Genomic DNA, 19191 nt, shown 5'->3' on the forward strand with positions numbered 1-19191 from the left:
TGGCGGTGCTCTGCCTTTGCGCCTCAGTGCGTGGTTGTGCTGTCGGTGCGCTCTGTGCCTCGGGAGCGCGCCGCTGTCTTTAGGGCTTTTGCCCCTCGTGCGCCCTGTTAGCTCTGGGGGGCACCTGTAAGGGAGAACGAGTGAGCCCTCCGATGTGTTCGGAGCAGCGGGATGTCGCCGAGCGTGCACTTTAACGTCAGTAGTTAAATAGGGACTTTATTTGAGGAAAACTCTTAATTATTTAAGACAGTTTCATCCAGTGTACCGCCTAATTGAGTGACTTGCTTAGAAAGCATTTGCTGTAGGTTGGCAAAAGAGACATCACAAAACTTCTCACTGATTTAATTAATTCTGCTTATCAGCAAACACAGAGACAATTAAACGGAGTTTCAGTAGGTTTCAGGTGATGTTCAGTGGAAAATTGCCATCAGTTTTGGTAAATCTTTTTCCTGTAGACGTGGTTTCCTCTGGCTGCCAGGCTGCAGGAATTTCTTGATGTTGGGGATATTGCTTACTCTTGCTTTAAAACTCTACAAAACAAAAGGGAAACAGTGCTGTGCTAAAGAACAACAGCAACTATCAGAATAGCAGTTCATTAGGATACATGAGCCTGGTGGCAGGTCCCCAGTAGCACCATTCTACGTCTAGTCCTTTAGTGTGCTTATCTGGATGTACAACTCAAATGCATCCGAACGAGGTCTGCAGATGATCCTAAGTTAAGAGGAGCACCTGACTCCCTAAAGGGTACTGTGTGGCCTCACCTCCAGCAGTGTGTGCAGGTTTGGGTGCCACAGTTTTACAAGGATGATAAGCTATAAGGGAGTGTCCAAAGCGGGGCTACCAAGGAGAAGGGTCGGGGTGGGCATGGAACAGGCTGATCAGGGCAGTGGGTACTGACCCAAGAGCATGGAGTTCAAGGAGCATTTGGACAACGCCCTCAGACACTGAGTTTGAATTCCTATCCTCCCACCCCCATATTTTCTCAACCAGTTTAAATCAGGGCTTCTGCTTTGGTTTACATCCATAAAAACTGTCTATGCAATTACCTGCAAGAGAGGAAACTTCGCAAGTGCATCAGGCTTGCACTCTTCAACCACTAAAATGGTTTCCAGTAAACTCACATCTGCTCTGCTCAGCTTGTTGCCAACAAGGAAGTCATGTCCGTGGTCTTTTAAAACCTAAAAACATGGAACAGGGACCAGAAGCAGCTGTGATCTGTGTGTCACATAACATGATGTCTTCAAAGTAAGATCATCCACTGCAAGGAATTGTCGCCCAACAAAGAAATGCTATGAGAACACCTGTAGTACTATCGGATAATCCGACCACTCTGCCATCACAGCCCTTATACATCAGTCCCTTCCATTCTGCATCTCTTTTCCGAGGTCCAGCCCTCTTGCCTTCACTTCTGTAGCCCTTGTAATTACAGCACTCTTCCCCCCGCAGTGTTGGTCTACACATCATGGAACACAACCATCACTGTACAGAATTTACAGAAGACTGGAATTCAGCACAGGCCATAGTAGGAGTATCCTGGACTCTTTCAAATGATGGGCAGCTCCCTTATTTCTCACCTCTTTCTGCTTCAGTTTGGGAATATTGCACTGGGCACTCTCTGCATGTAGCCCCTGCCTCAGTTTCTTGACACCCTGCTTCCAGCTCAGCCATCTTCCCCTTTTCTTTTTCTTCTTTAATGACAGAAGGACCTGCAGTCCTTCTCCTGTATCTATGCTGCAATTCTTCTAATGCACGTTTGGTCAGAGGGTCCAGTACTTCAGGAAGAGGCTTTGTGTAAAAGCCAGTGCTATTGTCTGAAACAACATACAGACTGAAACATGGAGCTCTGTGGAACTCAGTGCGTCCTGGGTTGTTGCAGCTCTGCCTGTCTCCTAGACCTGCAGTGTCACCTCTCCCCTTTGTGGTATTCTGTCTCCAGCCTCATCTCACTCCTACCAAAACCACAGCATTTACATTTATGTGCTAATTTGTCCTTTCTGTTTTCCTGAATAAAATATGTTTGTGTAGCCCAGGAATGGAATTTCAGGAAAACAATATTAATTAAACTACTAAATCTTTGTTACGTACCTTCTCAAAGACTGGGAAATATCTGTTTGCAGCCTTGTCCAAAGCATTAGCAAGATGTTCCTCCTTTTTATCTGCTGGTTGGAAAATGTTCGTCAGGATTAACTCATACAGATCTGCCAATCCTTCCACGTACATGTCAATTCTGAAAGGAACAGATCCAGTTGGTCAGGTCAAATACTGGAGGTCCAAATAGTGGAACAGGAACTAGCTTCAACCCATCAGTTAAAGACCATACCCCTTCTTTTTTCACCAGGGGTGATACTTCTCTGTATTAAGTTTCTCAAACTTGAATACAGAATTGGCACATGCATATCCAAGCCCATAGTAAAATTCTCATCAGCTGTGTTTAATCAAGCAGTGGGTCTATACAATTCCTAACGGATATCTTGAATTGTGGAATTGTGCTTATTAAATTGAAGCATTTTAACATGCTTCAGGTTAAACCATGGTTCCCCAAAGCTTTTGCTTTTTTCTTTTTGATAACCATGTTGAACTCTGATCTTTATAAATTCCCCTACGTCAACCTGCCTGCCTTATCTAGCTTATCATTACTATTGTAGACATTGCTCACAGTCACAGTGAACACATGCTGTAAAAAAACTCGCTGAACTACCGTGACTCTGAATGTGAGCTAAGATATTCTGCGTTACGACATCTATTGGTACACAGAAAAGTAGTACCAGCTATGAGCTAACAAACAAAGGTAGTACTGGTACAGTACAGGGCTCTCTCCTTCAGGTCCTTCCCATAGAGATTGTATTTCCCTGCTATGTAGTTGAGGATGGCTCTGGTCTGCACCATCTTCATCCCATCGATCTCCACCATGGGCACTTGCTGGAACAGCAGGGATCCATCTGGGAAAGAAGAAGACAAGGAGATGCTCAGCCTGGGAATGAAGATCATCTATGGGGATACAGGAAAATAACCACCGTTCTTATTTTCAATTCCTCACTCTCATAATATGGTGTGGAATGTTTTGCCATAAGACCATTTATTAGTGATGTACTAATAATTCATTATAAGTTTCTTGATGTTTCTTCAAATCTGAAGAAGTACCCACATGCAGATCTTTCTGCAATCATATGCTGAAAAGCACAAGTCCAGAACTGCGTGGCCCTAGTTCAGTTGATTTTTGTGGAGGATAATACAGATTCTAAGCACTAAAGGATCTGACCCATCATGCACCAAATTCTGTTATGCCTTAGTAAGAATTTTGGAAACCCAGACTTCTGTTAATGTTTATCATTAAATATACATGTTAGTATTTATCCTTATGATTCCTACATCGACTTTCTACAAAACCATGCTTGAAGCAGAGAATACTGTTGGGCAATTCGTGTGATTCTTACTTAAGCCAAATACCAATTGGTGTATAATACCTGTGTGGCTATAATTGGTGTATTTTATCTGTGTAAATATTTTAGCTGTGTAAATCTCTGGCTTGTCTGTGGAAGTCTTACACTAGGAAGGAAGAAGGCAAAATACCTCTGGGAACTGTTGGAAGAAACAGTATTTGCTGCATGGAATCACATTTCTTGACAAAGCTAATCCATTGGCTCTGTCCACCTTTGTAGCCAAAGCAAGGCAGGCATGCACACGGACAGAAACCTTTTGCTATTAAAGATATTTTCACTTCTGCTTGTGCCTCAAGATGATCTGACTGCAGATAAATACACTGACACTGACATAGGGCAAGTGCCAATGGGTATAGTGGGTTAACATCCAAACACCAGGAAACACTGTTACTGTGTGGGTGATGGAGTGATGTCAGAGGCTGCCCAGAGGCTGTGGAGTCTCCTCCTTGGAGATCTTCAAAAGCTACTTGGATGTGGTCCTGGGGACCTACTCTGTGTGTCCCTGCTTGAGCAGAGGATGGGCCTGTTGGACCCTGAGTTGATGGTTACTGCAGTGTATGTCTGTGATTCCATCTGTACCAGCCAGTCTAGGTTTTCTTTTCAAGAGACATAAGATTCCTCTCATGTTCTGGAACACACAGTTCTTATGTTCATTATTATCTGATTATTCAAAAGGGAAGGAAACTTACCCGACTTTAACTTCTGGAAATCTTCCTTTTTTTCTATAAATCTTTCTTCAAACTGCAGGGAATACAGAAGGAAAATTGTGATCTGACTGCATGTTTTACCTCCTCCTTTTCATGAGACAACAAGGCCCCAAAATGCAATGCTGATGGGAATTTTGTTTCAGAAACACCGAATCAGGTTTCGAACAATGAGTTTGCCTTTTCCATATTGTCTCCTCATCCCTCTCCCATGCAAATTTGTATTTTTGTGCCCATCACATTTTGGCTAAACCTGAATTGGAGAGAAGGCACAAAAGTTTCTCTTCAGGAGAAACAGCAAGTGTGATGTTGGAAGAGGGTAGACTTAGATTACAAATCAGGAAGAAATTATTTACTGTGAGGGTGGTGATACACTGGAACGGGTCACCCAGAGAGGTTGTGGATGTCCCTCCCTGGGGCTGGATGGGATTTGAGCAGCCTGGTCTAGAGGGAGGTGTGCCAGTAACAGAGGGGTCTTGAAGGTCCCTTACAACACAATCCATCCTATGATTCTATGATTCTGTGCTTCTGTTCTGAGCACTGGCAATTAATCCTGCAGGGAGGAGAATACTTATATTCATGCAGGAAAGGTGGATTCATGTTAGAGCTCCTATTTCATGAGCTGACAAAAGGAGGGATGAAGCCTATGTGCTCCTTGCAGTTTTCTGGCACGTTGCCCATCACAACAGCAAACAAGCTCCTGAAACTCACACGCCCTGATCTATTATCTAGGAATAATCAAAGTTAAAACAGTAAGTGAATGTTTTATAATACACAGTATGTGCAGGGATAAACTTAGTTGTAATAGGAATAACATATACACTATTTTGTACACTGAGATTTAACTACGGGCCTTCAGAAGATAAAGTACTTGACTTCTCTGATTAGAGGATGATAAGCCAAGTTCTGGTTTTAAATGACTTCTTTCAGCAGTCACAAGGAAGATGCACTTATAATGCTAACAGCGTGGTTATCACATGATGCGTGGAAGTGAAAAAGGAAGCTGCTCTTCCTGCCAAGGGTAAGAAAGTGATGATCCTTTATTTTCTAATGGTAGTGCATTTTTTTTATATGGAATACTATAAATGAGTATTTGTCACATGCTATCAGTAGAACAACCATAGACAAACCTCAACTCCAGCAGCCGCTAGCAGCCACCGTATTGATTCCATTCGACCTCTTGAGCTGGTATAGTGCAGAACTGGCTTCCCAGACATGTTTCCACGTGTCTGATTTCCTGCTACCTAGAATAAAGAACTATCACAAATAAAGAAGGATCAGAAGGCTGTTTGTGAATCTCCAGCTTGTTCTCAAGCACAGCTCAAAGTGGTCTTCTTTTAAAACAATGACTGATGGTGCAGGGCTGTCATCAAATCAGAGGACATGAGAATAGACTGAAAGGCTGTAATGAATTTTCAACACACAGTTTAGTTAAGCAGAACTGCACACTATAAGAATTTGGCCCATATCAGAGAATGTGCAAAGCAAAGACTAATTCCAGCTCAAAATATTCAGCTCTGCCCAAAAAGCTGGTTGTGTGATACACACTGCTCCATACACAATGCAAACTTTGTAATTGCTGTAGTTTCTTTTGGTAGGCAGTGCCCAATTTATATTCATGTCACAGTTATGAAAAACAAGACAATAAACAAGTTGAAGAATGAACAGCAGCAAAAAGCAAATGGCTACAACTAAACAAATCCCCCTTGTAAGTAGCTTGCCACTGTCTCCAAAATAGGAACCACTTCATGCTTCTGAGATCTAAACTGATTTTTCTTTGATCTGTATGCATGCAAAGCAGTTGATTATTGATTACTCATCTGATGCACAAAAACCACATTAGCAAAGAATGTTCCTGCAGGTTTTTAATTCACAAAATCCATCCCCTGACTTCAGCATCAAGTACACTAATTCCCTTTGCATACCCAAAAGCCAAAACGCTTACCTTGCACTGGAACTCACTCTGAGCTCTCAGCAGCTTTGCTCTGAGCTTATGGAGCTTTTAGCTCCTCCTACACAGCAAATTGCAGACTCTTCTCTGTTGTTGAGTAACACTATTACTTAAGCAATTAAAACATCTCGTTTTAATCACTTATTAACTACAGGAAATTAATTCTTGACTAATGCTGACCGTGCACGTATGTAACACTTGTGAGAGGTCACCACCATTTAGGACAGCTGTGCCTTTGTGCCTAGTTTTATACCTTTTCATGCACATTTTATCAACTATTTTAGCATGAATTCTTCTTCAGTGTCATTCCCTTCCCATAGAGGCAGGGGATGTTCCTTCAGGACATTTCTTCTGCTGAATCTCATTCTTGGACATAGAAGCAGATTGTACTTTCTGTCAAAGATATTGCCCAGGATTTGACCTGGGGAAATGATCGCTGCTAATGATAGCAGGACATGGTGAAAGGAGAGTGGTTGGTATCAGGGGGTAAACTACTAACTGTTGTACTGTTGTCTTTTGATAACTGTATTGATTCCTAAGAGACTGTACTGCATGAACACCCTTGCCCCATTCTCCTTTCTAATCTGCCTGGTTAGTAATGTAGGCATCACATGCAGGCACATTCAGTGTGCTCTGTGAAAATCTGCTGAATCACCCCAGGTCTAAATGCGAGCTGGGATATTCTTCTGGTATTACACAGAGGAAATGTGAAACGTAGTCAAAGAAATGAGTTCTTATGTTTCTGGTCTCTCTCCTTCAGGTGCTCCTCGTAGATAATGAGGGATAGCGTAGATTTGCTGCTCAGCCACCAACACCATGGTGCATGTCCCTGGGCATCTACCAGCCTCCAGCCACTGCTGTGACAAAAATGGTATTTGAACTCAAAGCTCATTTGAAGCAAAGGTGTGTAACTGAATTCCTCCCTGAGGAAAAAACTGCAACCCTTGACATTCATCAAGACTTACAGAACGTGTCCAGAGAAGGGCAACGAAACTGGTGAGGGGTCTGGAGCACAAGTCTTATTAGGAGCAGCCCAGGGAGCTGGGATTGTTTAGCCTGGAGAAGAGGAGGCTCAGGGGAGGCAACATTGCACTCTACAACTTCCTGAAGGAAGGTTTGTTGCCTCCCAGACAACAAACAGGACCTGAGGAAATGGCCACAAGTTGTACCAGATGAGGTTTAGACTGGGCATAAGAAGGAACTTTTTCTCTCAGAGAGTGGTCAGGCACTGGAATGGCTGCCCATGGAGGTGGTGGAGTCGCCATCCCTGGCAGTGTTCAAGAGGCATCTGGATAGGGAGTTAGGAGATATGGTTTAGTGGTTTTCTGTAGGTGTGGTAAAGGGAGGATGGTTGGAATGATCTTGTAGGTCCTTTCCAACCTTTGATTCTATGATTTATGGAGGCTGAACTGTGTGTGTCAGCTCAGTGAGGAGGTGGGTGATGTGTTCCTACAGTAGCAACAGTGACAATGGTTCCCCTCTTCTGGTGCAGATTTAAGAGTTCAGCATGCAGGCTCCTGTTCATCACCAGCAAAATGCTTAGCTAATGGATGTGACTAAGCTGAAAAATCTTGTTTTGCAGTTAAGCATTTATTCTATCTGGTTTCCTTTAAATAGACCTAAATCCAGGTAGGAAGAATCCCTCACCAAACACTGGAGCTACAGCTGATATCCAAAACAAAGCCAGCAGTATGCGCTCAAAAGGTCAGTTTCTGGCATGTGTGAAGGCATCTGATTTTTAAGTACTTCTCACTTCAGATGAACCAGCCAAGTGGTAAAGCTAAGGGAAATATCACATATACACCTTAATAAATTAACCCTAAAAACATTTTTTTATTACTCCAGAAGCAGAGAAATGGATATACTTAATTAAACAGTTTCTCCTAGATGTGGCTGTTACTGTGTTTGCAGGAGACCAAAATTCTGGCTTTCCCACCCCTGTTGAAGGAGCAATGGTCACAGCTGCCTACAGTGGTGCAGCCCTGAAGGGAGCATGCATGTTCTGCTTCCTGGGAGACCATGGTGAGTATGCTGTAGAGCAAGCAATCTGCAAAGAAGGTTCATTCTTCTCTCTTCGCTTTACCAGGTATATCTTGCAATTTTTTTTTTTCACTTTCTTCTTTTTTCTCTTTGTTCTCTTCTGTAGTTGTTATTTTGAAGCCTAATTTCAGAGAATCATACAGACATAGAATGTTTTGTGTTGGAAGGGACGTTTAAAGATCATTTGATCCAACTCTCCTACAATGAAGAGGGACATCTACAGCTAGATCAGATTGTTCAGAGCTCCATCCAGCCCCACCTTGTATATTTCCAAGGATGGAACGTCCATCACCTCTCTGGGTAACCTGTTCCAGTGCTCTCAGGTCTCTCTGGAGCCTTCCTTTCTCCAGGCTGAACAGCTCCATCTCTCTCAACCTGTCCTGGCAGTGTAGGTGCTCCACCCCTTGGATCATTCTGCCATACTAGCACTTCATCACTCTCCTTACAAAGGAGTAAGTTCCCTACTCTTGACAAAGAGCTATTTGCTTCCTTTCTGCTTTGTTTGCATGTGTTGCAAAGCGTTAGACACCAAAAAAAAGGCAAATCTGCTGTCACGTTGCCAGAGTAAACAGAATGCTTTATTTCACTCTTCTATTGATTTCTACCATTGCTTTTAAGTACAATAAAACTTTACTGGGTTTCCTACTTCCTTTAAGGGTTTGGATTTTGGTGTCTTTCTTCCCAGCACTCTGGGACTTGGTGAAGTTAACACTGCACTCAGCCTAGCTTAAAAATTTTCATCACAGTTGCTACATAATGTTCATCTGGAGGGGGCTTCCTTGGGCTGCCGGGCTGCAGGAACTTCTTAATTGTAGGCATGTTGCTCATTTTGGTTTTAAAAGCCTGAAAAATAAAAGCGAGAGAGATAAATCCCGACGATGTGAGCAGCAACGTTCCATGCACAGGACACTGGACAGCTTCTTCCCCCTGCTGGTAGAATAGATTTATTCAGGTGCTGAGCAGGTTTATGTAGGTTCCTCCTGCCTAACATGAGAAGGACACAGCTGCTGCCAAATGCTTATTCTTACCAGTGAAAGCAGTGTTGGAGCAAGCAGCACCATCTCCACTGCCTGCAAGAAGCTGGAGGCAAAACTGCAATATCTAGGAGCTTTAGAGATTAGTTTAAAAGGTCCATAGGAATTGTTTTGGCATTGTAAGGTGCAAACTTACCACCTAGGCAAACCAAATTAGCAACAAAATTTTACCACAAGGCACTTCTAAGACTGCGTGGGTGAAAGTGAAATGGCTGGAAGCAGTCTTTACTCAACTCAGTTGTCCTGTGGAGGCTTCCTGTACTATGTGTCTCACCTCAGCTCAGCCAAATTATTTACATGGAGCTGGCAAATATAGCATGGGCCTCAGGCCACTTCCCTTCTAGGGTTGTCTGGTGGCCAAGATGAGGATGACTTAGGCATCTCAGATGACAAGAGATGCCTCCTCTCACTGTATAGTCTGAGAGGACTCACTGGAGCAGGTTTTGAACATCTGGAGACCCCACAGTTAGCTCAGCAATATTATGTATGTAAGAACCACCTCCGACAATTCCTCTTCCTTACAAGCATTGGAATGATAAGGGGGAGTGCAAGAAGGAGTAAGAAAAGTAAAATCTGTGAAGTAAATAAACACCAATATTAGAGGTATTTTCTCTTCTGGACATGAAGGCATCCTTATGATTCAAGTCATGTCAGAAGAACTGTGCCCATACCTGGTGGACAAGGTATTTTCCCAAAAGATGGGAGCTAGAGCCCAGAATTTCCTGAGGCTGAAAAATGGTGCACAGGTTGCAGTTTGGCACAAACTTCTGCCAACTTTGTCACTAAAGCAGCTCATTCTGTCATGCTGAATTCAGACTTATACTGCTGGGGTTGGGATTTGAGGGGTAGGGGGAGTATCACATCTCCTCCCCTCCCCTTTTCCTTTAGTACCAAGCAGAAATTCCAGTGAGGATAGTCTGCTGCTGGACTGCTTGTTTTGTTAATGGGATCAAAGCAGAAGTCTTTGAGTGCATCCTTCAGGTTAACTGTTTTTAAGCACAAAATAATGACTTTAAGCATAGCATCATCAGTCTAAATTTGCATTGCTTGCACTACTCTATTTACCAAGATTACAGGCACAAGGTTGAACTACTGAACAGTATTTGCTTCTTTTAGTCTCAGATGATTTAGATCCTCTGTATCACAACTCTGACTCCTGCAGGTTCGCTCATGCACTGGTTTCTATAGCATTCTGCAGATCTGGAATTGTCTGATCTCTGATTGCCTTACTTTCACTTGGTTGCAGATTTTGTACATAGTACAAGAACAGAAAATTCATCCTTGATGATATCAAGTTGATTACCGAAATAAAACAGCGTGTTTTCTTTCATCAGGGCTTGAATTTCTGGCCATGCTGCAGTAAAGTTATTGGAATCCCAAATTTATAATACCAGAAAATGGCACACTCTATCATATTCTAGCATGTCTACCTATGTCACAGTATTAGTTTGTTATTAGTTGTAGATAGTATTTACAAGCAGGACACCGGAAAATGGAAACAGGGCAGCTTAGGTCAGTGGTTTCCTGAGAATGACATTGATTTCTACTGAGACGGCAGGTCTTTGTACTGTGTGTGTGGTTCCTGAACATGAGCTTGTTCAATAGCATCATTACCTGCAGCTGGGGAAACCCAGAAAGCACAGAAGGTACTTTCTCCTCCACTGCTAAAATGGCTTCTATGAGCTGAACATCTGCCCAGCTGAATCGGTTTCCCACAAGAAAGTCTTGGCCATGCTGTTTCAAAACCTGTAGAGTACAAAAGAGCACAGGTTGCAGATGATACATGGCAGCTGAGCCTTATGGCACAGCTGTAGAGCTAATCAGTGACTGTAAGTGATTGTAAGTGAAGTTTCACTTTTTAGCTAGACATCTGTGAGCCCAAATCACTTCACTGTTGTTGGAAAAAAATCAGAACTTCTAGTGCACATATTACAAACTCTGGTCACTTGGTAACGATGAGTGATTATCAGTACTGGGAAAACAGACAAAGCCACACACTTAAATAAGATATTAACAGTCATAAGGTTATAAAAAGAGACAATGGAGGAACTGGAGAGAATTCATGAAAATGCCATTTAGAGATTTAATTTATGGTTCTGTTCAACATGCAGGAAGCAAACTTAGTATGCAAAAATCACAATAGCCAACCAAAGAGAATCCCTGCCTCCAGAAGCAAGTTGTTATAGTAATAGGAACTTCTAGGATGTTCAGCATTTATCATTGCTTTCCATCAAAACTAAATGAATGTTACAAAGGTGAACAGCGTTCCCAGGTCTTGTGGGTTTGGTTTGTTGTTTCTGCAAATGAGGCGTGCAGAAATCTGAGGCTGTTGTTCTACAAAAGCAGTCCCAATACCTCAGTGTTTTTGTCTATCTGATTTATTTGCAAGGGATTTTTGCATTCTTCGACTGAAGGACAGCAGAACTCTGAACAAATACAAGAGTGCTCTGAACAAATACAAGAGTGGAATTTTCTCTCATGGAAAAAAAACTACCAGCAACAACATACGTGCTTGCTTTTACATCAGTAAAAAAAGATATGCTGTGTAAACTAAAAACATTTCACTTTGTTTGCTTGGTGGCTGTTCCAGCCCTGACAACATGAGCAAACAAACAGAAGATTTGCTGTTTCATTTCCCCTTCTTGTGAGAGCCAAGTGGACTGAGGACCTGGATCCAGCTGTACCACAATGATGTTCTTAGTTTCGGAAAAGTTTCTGATAACTGTAAATGCACGTTTCCTAGGCACATCCTCTCTGTCACATACCTTTTCAAAGACGGGGAAGTACCTCTCTGTTGCCTTCTCTGCAATCGTGGCAAGATTTTTCTCCTTCGCGTCAGGTGGAGAGAAAGGAAACATCAAAATCAATTGCATCAGATCTGATATTCCTTCCACATACATGTCGATCCTATTTGGGGGGAGGCAATAGATCAGAGCACGGGATTTATTTCATTTGTATTGCAATTAACTAAGGCAGCTTACAGGACTTGTGTAGCACAATCACGGTGCCAATTTTCATAGCCAAAACTAAGTACAAAATAAAGCTAGGTAAGTTTTAAAAGGACTAAAAGCCTGTTTCTGTTCAACAGCATTTCATAAGCAATGGTTAAAACCTAAACAAAGGCTACAGTCTGCTTTGTTTCGTTAGCCTTTCTCACACCTTTTTATTGGATTTACAGGGTTGCATTTATTCTATGTAATATGGCTATCAAATAACAGATTGCTCATTAAGCAAGAGGAAGTGTTACAGTACAGGGCTCTCTCCTTCAGGTCTTTCCCATAGAGATTGTATTTCCCTGCTATGTAGCTGAGGATGGCTCTGCACTGCACCAACTTCATCCCATCGATCTCAACCAGCGGCAGTTGATGGAACAGCAGGGATCCATCTAGGACAGAAAGAAGAAGGAGAACTTGTTAATTCCTCCTGGACTTTACAGGAGAGTTCATTTCTTTTGCAGTGTAGATCACAGACGCCTTGCCCTAACTCTGAAACTCCACGTGGTTAATTAACATTGTGGGAAAGATCAAATGCTGTCTGGTAGGCATCAGGTTTGCAGCTCGGTCAGAGCAGTACAGCTGGGCCCCATGCTTTGCAGCTTTGCCAGAGCTGCATTGCCTGACGGGAACTGGCATTGCTCCCTTGCACTCCTGGCCCCTGGCGCTGCTGGCAGGAGAAGGCTGACCCAGCAGTTCCAGCCCCAGGGACCTGAGGAGAATGAAGAGCTGTGTTAAATCTGAACTTCAGAACAAAAAGTCCAGTTATTCTGAATGCAGATCAGTCCCCCAGAAGGCACATAAATAGGCTTGGAAATAAAAAAAAAGAAGTAGTGCCACAGTAAGACTGAGCTAGTGGGACAAAGGGAAAGGTCAGGGCACTGGGAGAAGCAGCGCCAGATTCATTGTGAGGCACTGAAGCCAGGGATGGGGAGTGTGACAGCAGCCTGCTGCTTCAATAGGTTTTGCATAGTTGCTCCAGAAACAGGACTTTGAGCATCCCTGTAGGTTTCCATTACAGGCCTTCCTGTCCCCAGTGTCATTTCACAACAACTTAAACCCGTCCAGCCATGCTACCATCATCCCCTCCTGCCCCTGTGCTGACAGCCCTGTTTTCTCCCAGTGCTGGAAGCAGTCTGGCTGATCCTTTAATGAGGCTGTGCTGAGACCTTGTGTTTGGAACAGCAAAGTCAGTCTTTTCTAGCACAGTTTTCTGCTGAACTCATTTGCAAGCTTTGGAGATACTCCCTGCTCTATTTACACATTTAGGGGCACCCAAAGAACAATCCTGACCTGTTAAGATCACACTGGAGCTCTAAATCCAAGTAGACAGCTGCCACTTTGTATTGCTCAATATTAAGCATTCATTTTAATTGCTAGATCGTTATTAATAGTGCATTTCTTCCAAGTACAAGAGTTCACAACACCTTTACCTACTCTCTTCTTTACATAGGAGCTGCTAAAATACTCTACTAACCAAGAATTAATAAAAAATCTTCACTATATCACTAATTTACAGCTTAAATTCAGAAAGCAGCTCTCTTTGTAGCAAGAAATAGCCTGTTTATTTCTCATAAACACTAACAGAATGACCCTGTGTCATCATCTCTTACCAGAACATGCCTCTGCAGATTAGGAAAAGAATATCACCTCTAAAGAGACCCCTATCTAGCAGAAATAACGTAGGATGAGAAAAATAGCAGCTATCCAAGCATACTTCTCAGCAATAAGTTGCACTAAGTAGATAATGAATCTGACTTTCTGCCCCTTGACAAGAAGTATAGTGTAGCAAATGTGAGGACTCTGAATGCCTGGTTTGTTTCTTATTTACAGAGAAGAATTTTTCTCTTGTGACCATCAGTAGGCTGCTGCTTCTGCTTTTGCAATGGAACCACTTCATGTAGCCATTGCACATAACATACATGCAGGGTCTAAAGCAGTTTGCAACTTATTTTGCTGACTGTATTTTGTGTCTGATGATGGTCTGTGGGCATACATTGAAGAGCGATAATCTAGGCCTGTTTGTCACAGAACAGCAATGGAGGTAGAGGGAGTGGTGGTAACTCATGTTCAGTCCTGCTCTGATCACCTGGCAGCACTACACCAAATGACTAATATTCATCTTTCTTCAACTTATCGTATCAAAGCCAGCCTTTTTCTTTGTGCTCTTAGTCCCTTAAGCTCACTATACATATACACATGAAGAGCCTTGATCTTCCTTAGAAGACTTCCCTGTCCTTTTCACTGCCACTTACTTCTCCTCTCTGGCTACAGATAGGCTTCATTACTGAATGCAGAATGATACCATTCTGTTTGGGTTAAATATCTTTGAGAAGGAAATTCAGATTTGGGCTTTCAGTACCTAAGCTACTGTATTTAGGGCCGTATTTGTTGTCTTTACAGCACACAGCCTTCCCACATCGTTGGATTCCCAGCCATCTAGACCTGCAACTGATCTCACTGATACCACTTTTTCATTGTTGTTTTGTTCAGTTTAGTTTTGTTTTCAGCTTTTCTTTAAACACAGCTTTCCCCATCTGAATGGGCAGCCAGAACACAGCCAAGTCCTTTTCAAGGTGTCTCTTTGCTGTGCTGGTGTGTTCCTGTCTTGGGCAGCTGGAGAAGTTCAGGACAGGCACAGCTGGCAGTGCTCCTCACAGGCCCAGCTCCTTCCCCACCTGGGCAGCAAGGCCTTCTCCTTCCAGGGTGGCTGCAGTGGGCTTTGAACTGGGCTTCAGCTGACCAAGTATGAAGGCCAGTGGCTGTGGGGTTTGCATTGCAGTTGGGATTGGTCTCACTCCTAAAGTTTATGTGAAGGCTTTTTGGCTGCTTGGACCACATCAGACTTACCTGGGGGAAGACTTGTGGCTCTGGCTTGTCCAGCACAACTAGCCTTCTACCTTACTGCCATGTCAAGTCCTACCTTAAAATTCCAAATGCTAACCATATTTAATGTGTTACTGTGAGCACAGTGATAGAAGCTATGACTCCTGTCTCATAGAAGTTATCTGGCACTGCAATGAACAGGTTACACAAAACCAGTGTTTCAGCATATGTATACCTGGAAGTTTGCACTGGTTTAAATAAATTGCTTTTAAATCACAAATGTAGATTAATACGAGCAACTTTCTGATGGCCAAAGCCTCAAGCATCATAGTCTTACCTTGGCCTAACTTCAAAAACTGCTCTCTTGTTTGCAGAAAAACTTCTTCAAACTGGAAAAGAAGAGAGAAGAGCTCTTTATGTTTCTGGCATTTTTCTCCAACTGACTGCACATAACCTCGAGCAGAACAATTCAGCCAAGCAAAACACAATGAGCTGGGGCTTCAGCTGTGCAGTTTGACTGTGAATCCCCTGAGGACTCTCCACCCATCCCCATGGCTGGATTGCAGCGGAAGGGCCTGGCCATTTCTGCCTGGTTGCACTGATTTGGAAATTATTGGAGTGCAAGCAGAAGACACAGGCATCTACAGGGAAGAGCAGGCTGCAGCCAGTGCCAAGGGAAGCACAAGTAAATCAGCTCTTTCTAACACCACCCCCAGAGCATGTGAGTCAATAACATCCTTTTTTTTTTTTTTATACACTTTGCATCTGCAAGCTAAATAAGACTGAGGAAAAGTGATTTTGCACAGCTAGAAAACTTAGATTCATTAAAGGCCTTTTAAAAAATCCCTGTTTAGACCCACTAGAATTACTTCAGAAGACTGATGCTAACTCTGAGAAACCCAAAGCTCCATTGAGTTTGCATCCCAAATACCAGCCACTGAACAGAGTAGGTCCAAACCTAAATCTATTCCAAAAATAAGCTTTTCACCCTTTTACAGTCTCTTATTCCCTGTGTGCATACTGAATTGTTTCACACAGTGTCCATGTAAAGAGCTGAGTGTCAACCAACCTCCACTCCGGCTGCAGCCAGCAGCCAACGGATGGACTCCATTCGCCCTCTCCCATTGAGATAGGTGAGCCTGGGCTTCCCCGACATGCTTCTGAGATCCTGGTGCCTTGAAAAATATTAAGCTGAAAACAAAGATCTCATAAAGCAGGTTTAAGTACCATTATTTGGGGGGAAGAAATAGAAAAGCCTTTTATTCTCACTACAAGTGTGCATTATTTGACTTAAAATATGAGAGATGGATTAGTGACAACACAGCCTATAGAATCATAGAATCATTAAGGTTGGATAAGACCATTGAGATCATCTGTTCCACCAGTCAACCCACACCCACCATGCCCACTATCCATGGCCCTCAGTGACACATCCACACAGTTCCTGAACACCTCCAGGGACTGTGACTCCAGCACCTCCCTGGGCAGCCTGTGCCGATGCCTCACCACTCCTTCTGAGAAGAAATGTTTCCTAATTTCCGATCTGAACCTCCCCTGGCTCAGCTTAAGGCAATTACCTCTTGTTCTATACTAGGAAAGGAAAGATGTGCTGAGTGGCAAAACTTTTCCAGTGCTACTGGGAAAAGGTTTTGATGGTCAGACATGCTCAAACAAGCAACCTGAATACTGAGCTGGAGGGGGAGCCTCACTGCATTAATACAAAGCCACTGGAAATCCTACCATGCCCTCGGAGCAGTTACTCAGTGCCCTTCATTGCCATGATCCCCACTGAAAAGAGGGAAAGGAAAAGGTGTTTTACTGCTAGGCTGAAATGTTTCTAGCTTTTTTTCTTTCTTTCTTTTCACCAGATGTCACAGTGCATCATGCAGCTTCCTCTGTCATCCACTTCTTTCTTTAAGTACATGAATCACTGATCTTCCCTCTGTTCCAAGAGGCAGATTGAGCTGCCTTGGCACTCACAGAATCATAGAATAGCTTGGGTTGGAAGAGACCTCAGGGATATTCTAGTTCCAAACCACCTGCCAGGGGCTGAGTTGCCAACCACTAAATCAGCATCTAGATCAGTCATCTTGGATGGCCTCAGCCTGTCTCCTTGGTGCTTATGGTCACCCCCAAAATCATACCTTCAACCTGGATGCAGGTGCCCCCAAAGTGTATCCCAGGGCACCAGGGAGTGCACACCTGTGCCCAGGACCCTGCACATCAGCACACCATGATCTCTGCAGCTCCCATCATAGCACACATAGCAGAAAGTCAACATGAACCTACTTCATGCAGTATGGACAAACAAATGGGATGTTTGTTTTGAACCTGGAGCATGTATTTGCCTTCATTTCTCTGTGTTCCATTGTCCTAATTGCTAAAAAATGGGACTAGAATTCCCTCTTTACAAACATGTTAGTGTCATACACTACGGAATGGGAATAAAAAAGCTGAAGAACGGGTATCTTAAGGACGTCCTGAAAACAAAACAAGATAAAAACAAGCAACAATCCTACAGATGATTTCAGTTTTCTCAGAGCTAAAAACAAAAGCTGCAACAGTCATACTGTTGCTATCACATGACTGTACCCGCACTTCATTTTCCATTTAAATGGAAAATGCATTCTAGTGATATTTTCTTCAAATCACACTGCTTTCTAAGCGTGCTTAAAACAAAGTACATTCAGACAATGCTTTGCCAAAACTCCATTTTAAAGAGCAACCAGAACAATTCCAGTAAGAATTAAGCTATGCTTTTACAACAAGAAAGTTTCACAGGAGTTTGACAACATAATCTGAATACAGCAGAGAAAATAACACCTCCAGTTTTAGAACACAAACAACTGTTGCTAACTACGGTCCTGACTGTAAGTCAGAAGTTGCATTCGTTTCTGCAACTGCTGAGTGAACAGCTTTTCTGACATGACTGTGCAGTTTATCTGTCTATCCGCAGCTAACTGGTGCCTCTTCATTACTACGCTTATCGGAAGCATTGCATCGTATCATTCCAACACACATTGACCCTGCTTGTAATGCACCAAAACTTACAGTAAATAGGATGTTAACTACACAGCCAAGGGTTCTACAACCGTGCTGGAAAACATAGGGAGTGAAAAGCATTAGGTGACATTTTATTGCTTAAATGAGTGAGAAATTCTGTATAGCATTGAATTATGTGAAGAGTAATCACAAGTAAACAATAAAAACTTGCCATCAGCTACAGCTTTCTAAAATACATAATAACTCCATTGGCCACAAGTAGATTTTAATAATCTTAAACCTCTGACACAGAAAGAAATACTTGGTTGGGGTTTTTGTTTGTTTGTTTGTAGTCTTCTCAGTCTTAGATCCACCAGACATCACCATTGACTACAAAGGGCCCTGCCACACACAGCCTGTATATCAGCACCTGTGTTATGGTGCCTGGATCAGAAGCTGAGTCTTGGACACACGCCTATGTGCCTGTTGCCACTGGAGATGGGCAGACACCATTCCAAACTTGCTGGAGAACTTTGTCCTCCTGAAAAGACAGCCTAGTACTTGGCAGGAAACTGTAGGTGCAGTCAAGCTCTCAGCATCACCACTTGGGTGGAAACCCACAAATCACCATTGCTTCAAGTACAAAAGCGAGAGGATGTATCTACATACATATTCATTTACTGCTGCTTTTGTCTTAACTCTGTATTTCTGTCCTATTCGCTCCTTCAGCGCTTAAGAAATCTGCTTTACCCAGATGTGAATCACACTGCAGGATTAGTTTCCTGATTAAAAAGAATTTTCTTGCTCTACATGGTAGCCTGAGCACTTAAAGAAAAGAGAGTTTAGAACTCCATACTTACCTTCTGAACTCAGCCTCCACTGCTTGCGGGTGCAGTGTCACCTCTGGTTTAACTTTGGAGCTCCTCCTACTCCTGGGGAGTTCCCAGCTATACCCAATTAGAGAGAAATTCTCCTACTGCCGTTAATCTGAGGTTAGAGAACTTAAAGGCATATGTATCTGAAGGTGCCACTTAAGGCAGAGGCTCTTTTGCAGCTTGCTGACTTTGACCATACTATGGGGTATTTGCATAGTTTCTGTCATAGCTATCTATTCAAGCTCCTCTTTTGGAGTTACTGGGGTGCTTTACACACATATAAGAGAAAGACACTTTAAAACACTGAGAACATTATGAGTTCTTCTGTATCTTATTTAAGATAATA

General features: G+C 42.9%; 2 protein-coding genes across 4 annotated transcripts; both read right to left on the minus strand.

Annotated features, from left to right (window-relative positions):
- Positions 1 to 202: 202 nt before the first annotated feature.
- LOC140249513 (glutathione S-transferase) lies at positions 203 to 6179 on the minus strand. Its single transcript, XM_072331268.1, has 7 exons — positions 6090 to 6179; positions 5275 to 5401; positions 4130 to 4181; positions 2807 to 2939; positions 2086 to 2227; positions 1047 to 1178; positions 203 to 530 (listed from the first exon to the last, which is right to left on the minus strand). The coding sequence occupies exons 2-7, from the start codon at positions 5359 to 5361 to the stop codon at positions 411 to 413; spliced, it is 666 nt and encodes a 221-aa protein (XP_072187369.1). The 5' UTR covers positions 5362 to 5401; positions 6090 to 6179; the 3' UTR covers positions 203 to 410.
- A 2508-nt stretch (positions 6180 to 8687) lies between these two features.
- LOC140249811 (glutathione S-transferase-like) lies at positions 8688 to 18887 on the minus strand. 3 transcript variants are annotated; one of them, XM_072331968.1, is made up of 7 exons: positions 18831 to 18887; positions 16058 to 16179; positions 15326 to 15377; positions 12422 to 12554; positions 11935 to 12076; positions 10784 to 10915; positions 8688 to 8978 (listed from the first exon to the last, which is right to left on the minus strand). In XM_072331968.1, exons 2-7 carry the CDS (start codon positions 16142 to 16144, stop codon positions 8853 to 8855), a joined length of 672 nt encoding a protein of 223 aa, XP_072188069.1. In that variant the 5' UTR covers positions 16145 to 16179; positions 18831 to 18887; the 3' UTR covers positions 8688 to 8852. The 3 variants fall into 3 exon arrangements, with proteins under 3 accessions (XP_072188069.1, XP_072188070.1, XP_072188071.1); XM_072331969.1 differs by having other exon boundaries at positions 16058 to 16193; positions 18831 to 18858; XM_072331970.1 differs by having other exon boundaries at positions 16058 to 16163; positions 18831 to 18854.
- Between the last annotated feature and the right edge of the window lie 304 nt (positions 18888 to 19191).

This window comes from Excalfactoria chinensis, chromosome 3 (genome assembly GCF_039878825.1).
Source record: "Excalfactoria chinensis isolate bCotChi1 chromosome 3, bCotChi1.hap2, whole genome shotgun sequence".
In the NCBI taxonomy this organism is placed as follows: domain Eukaryota; kingdom Metazoa; phylum Chordata; class Aves; order Galliformes; family Phasianidae; genus Excalfactoria; species Excalfactoria chinensis.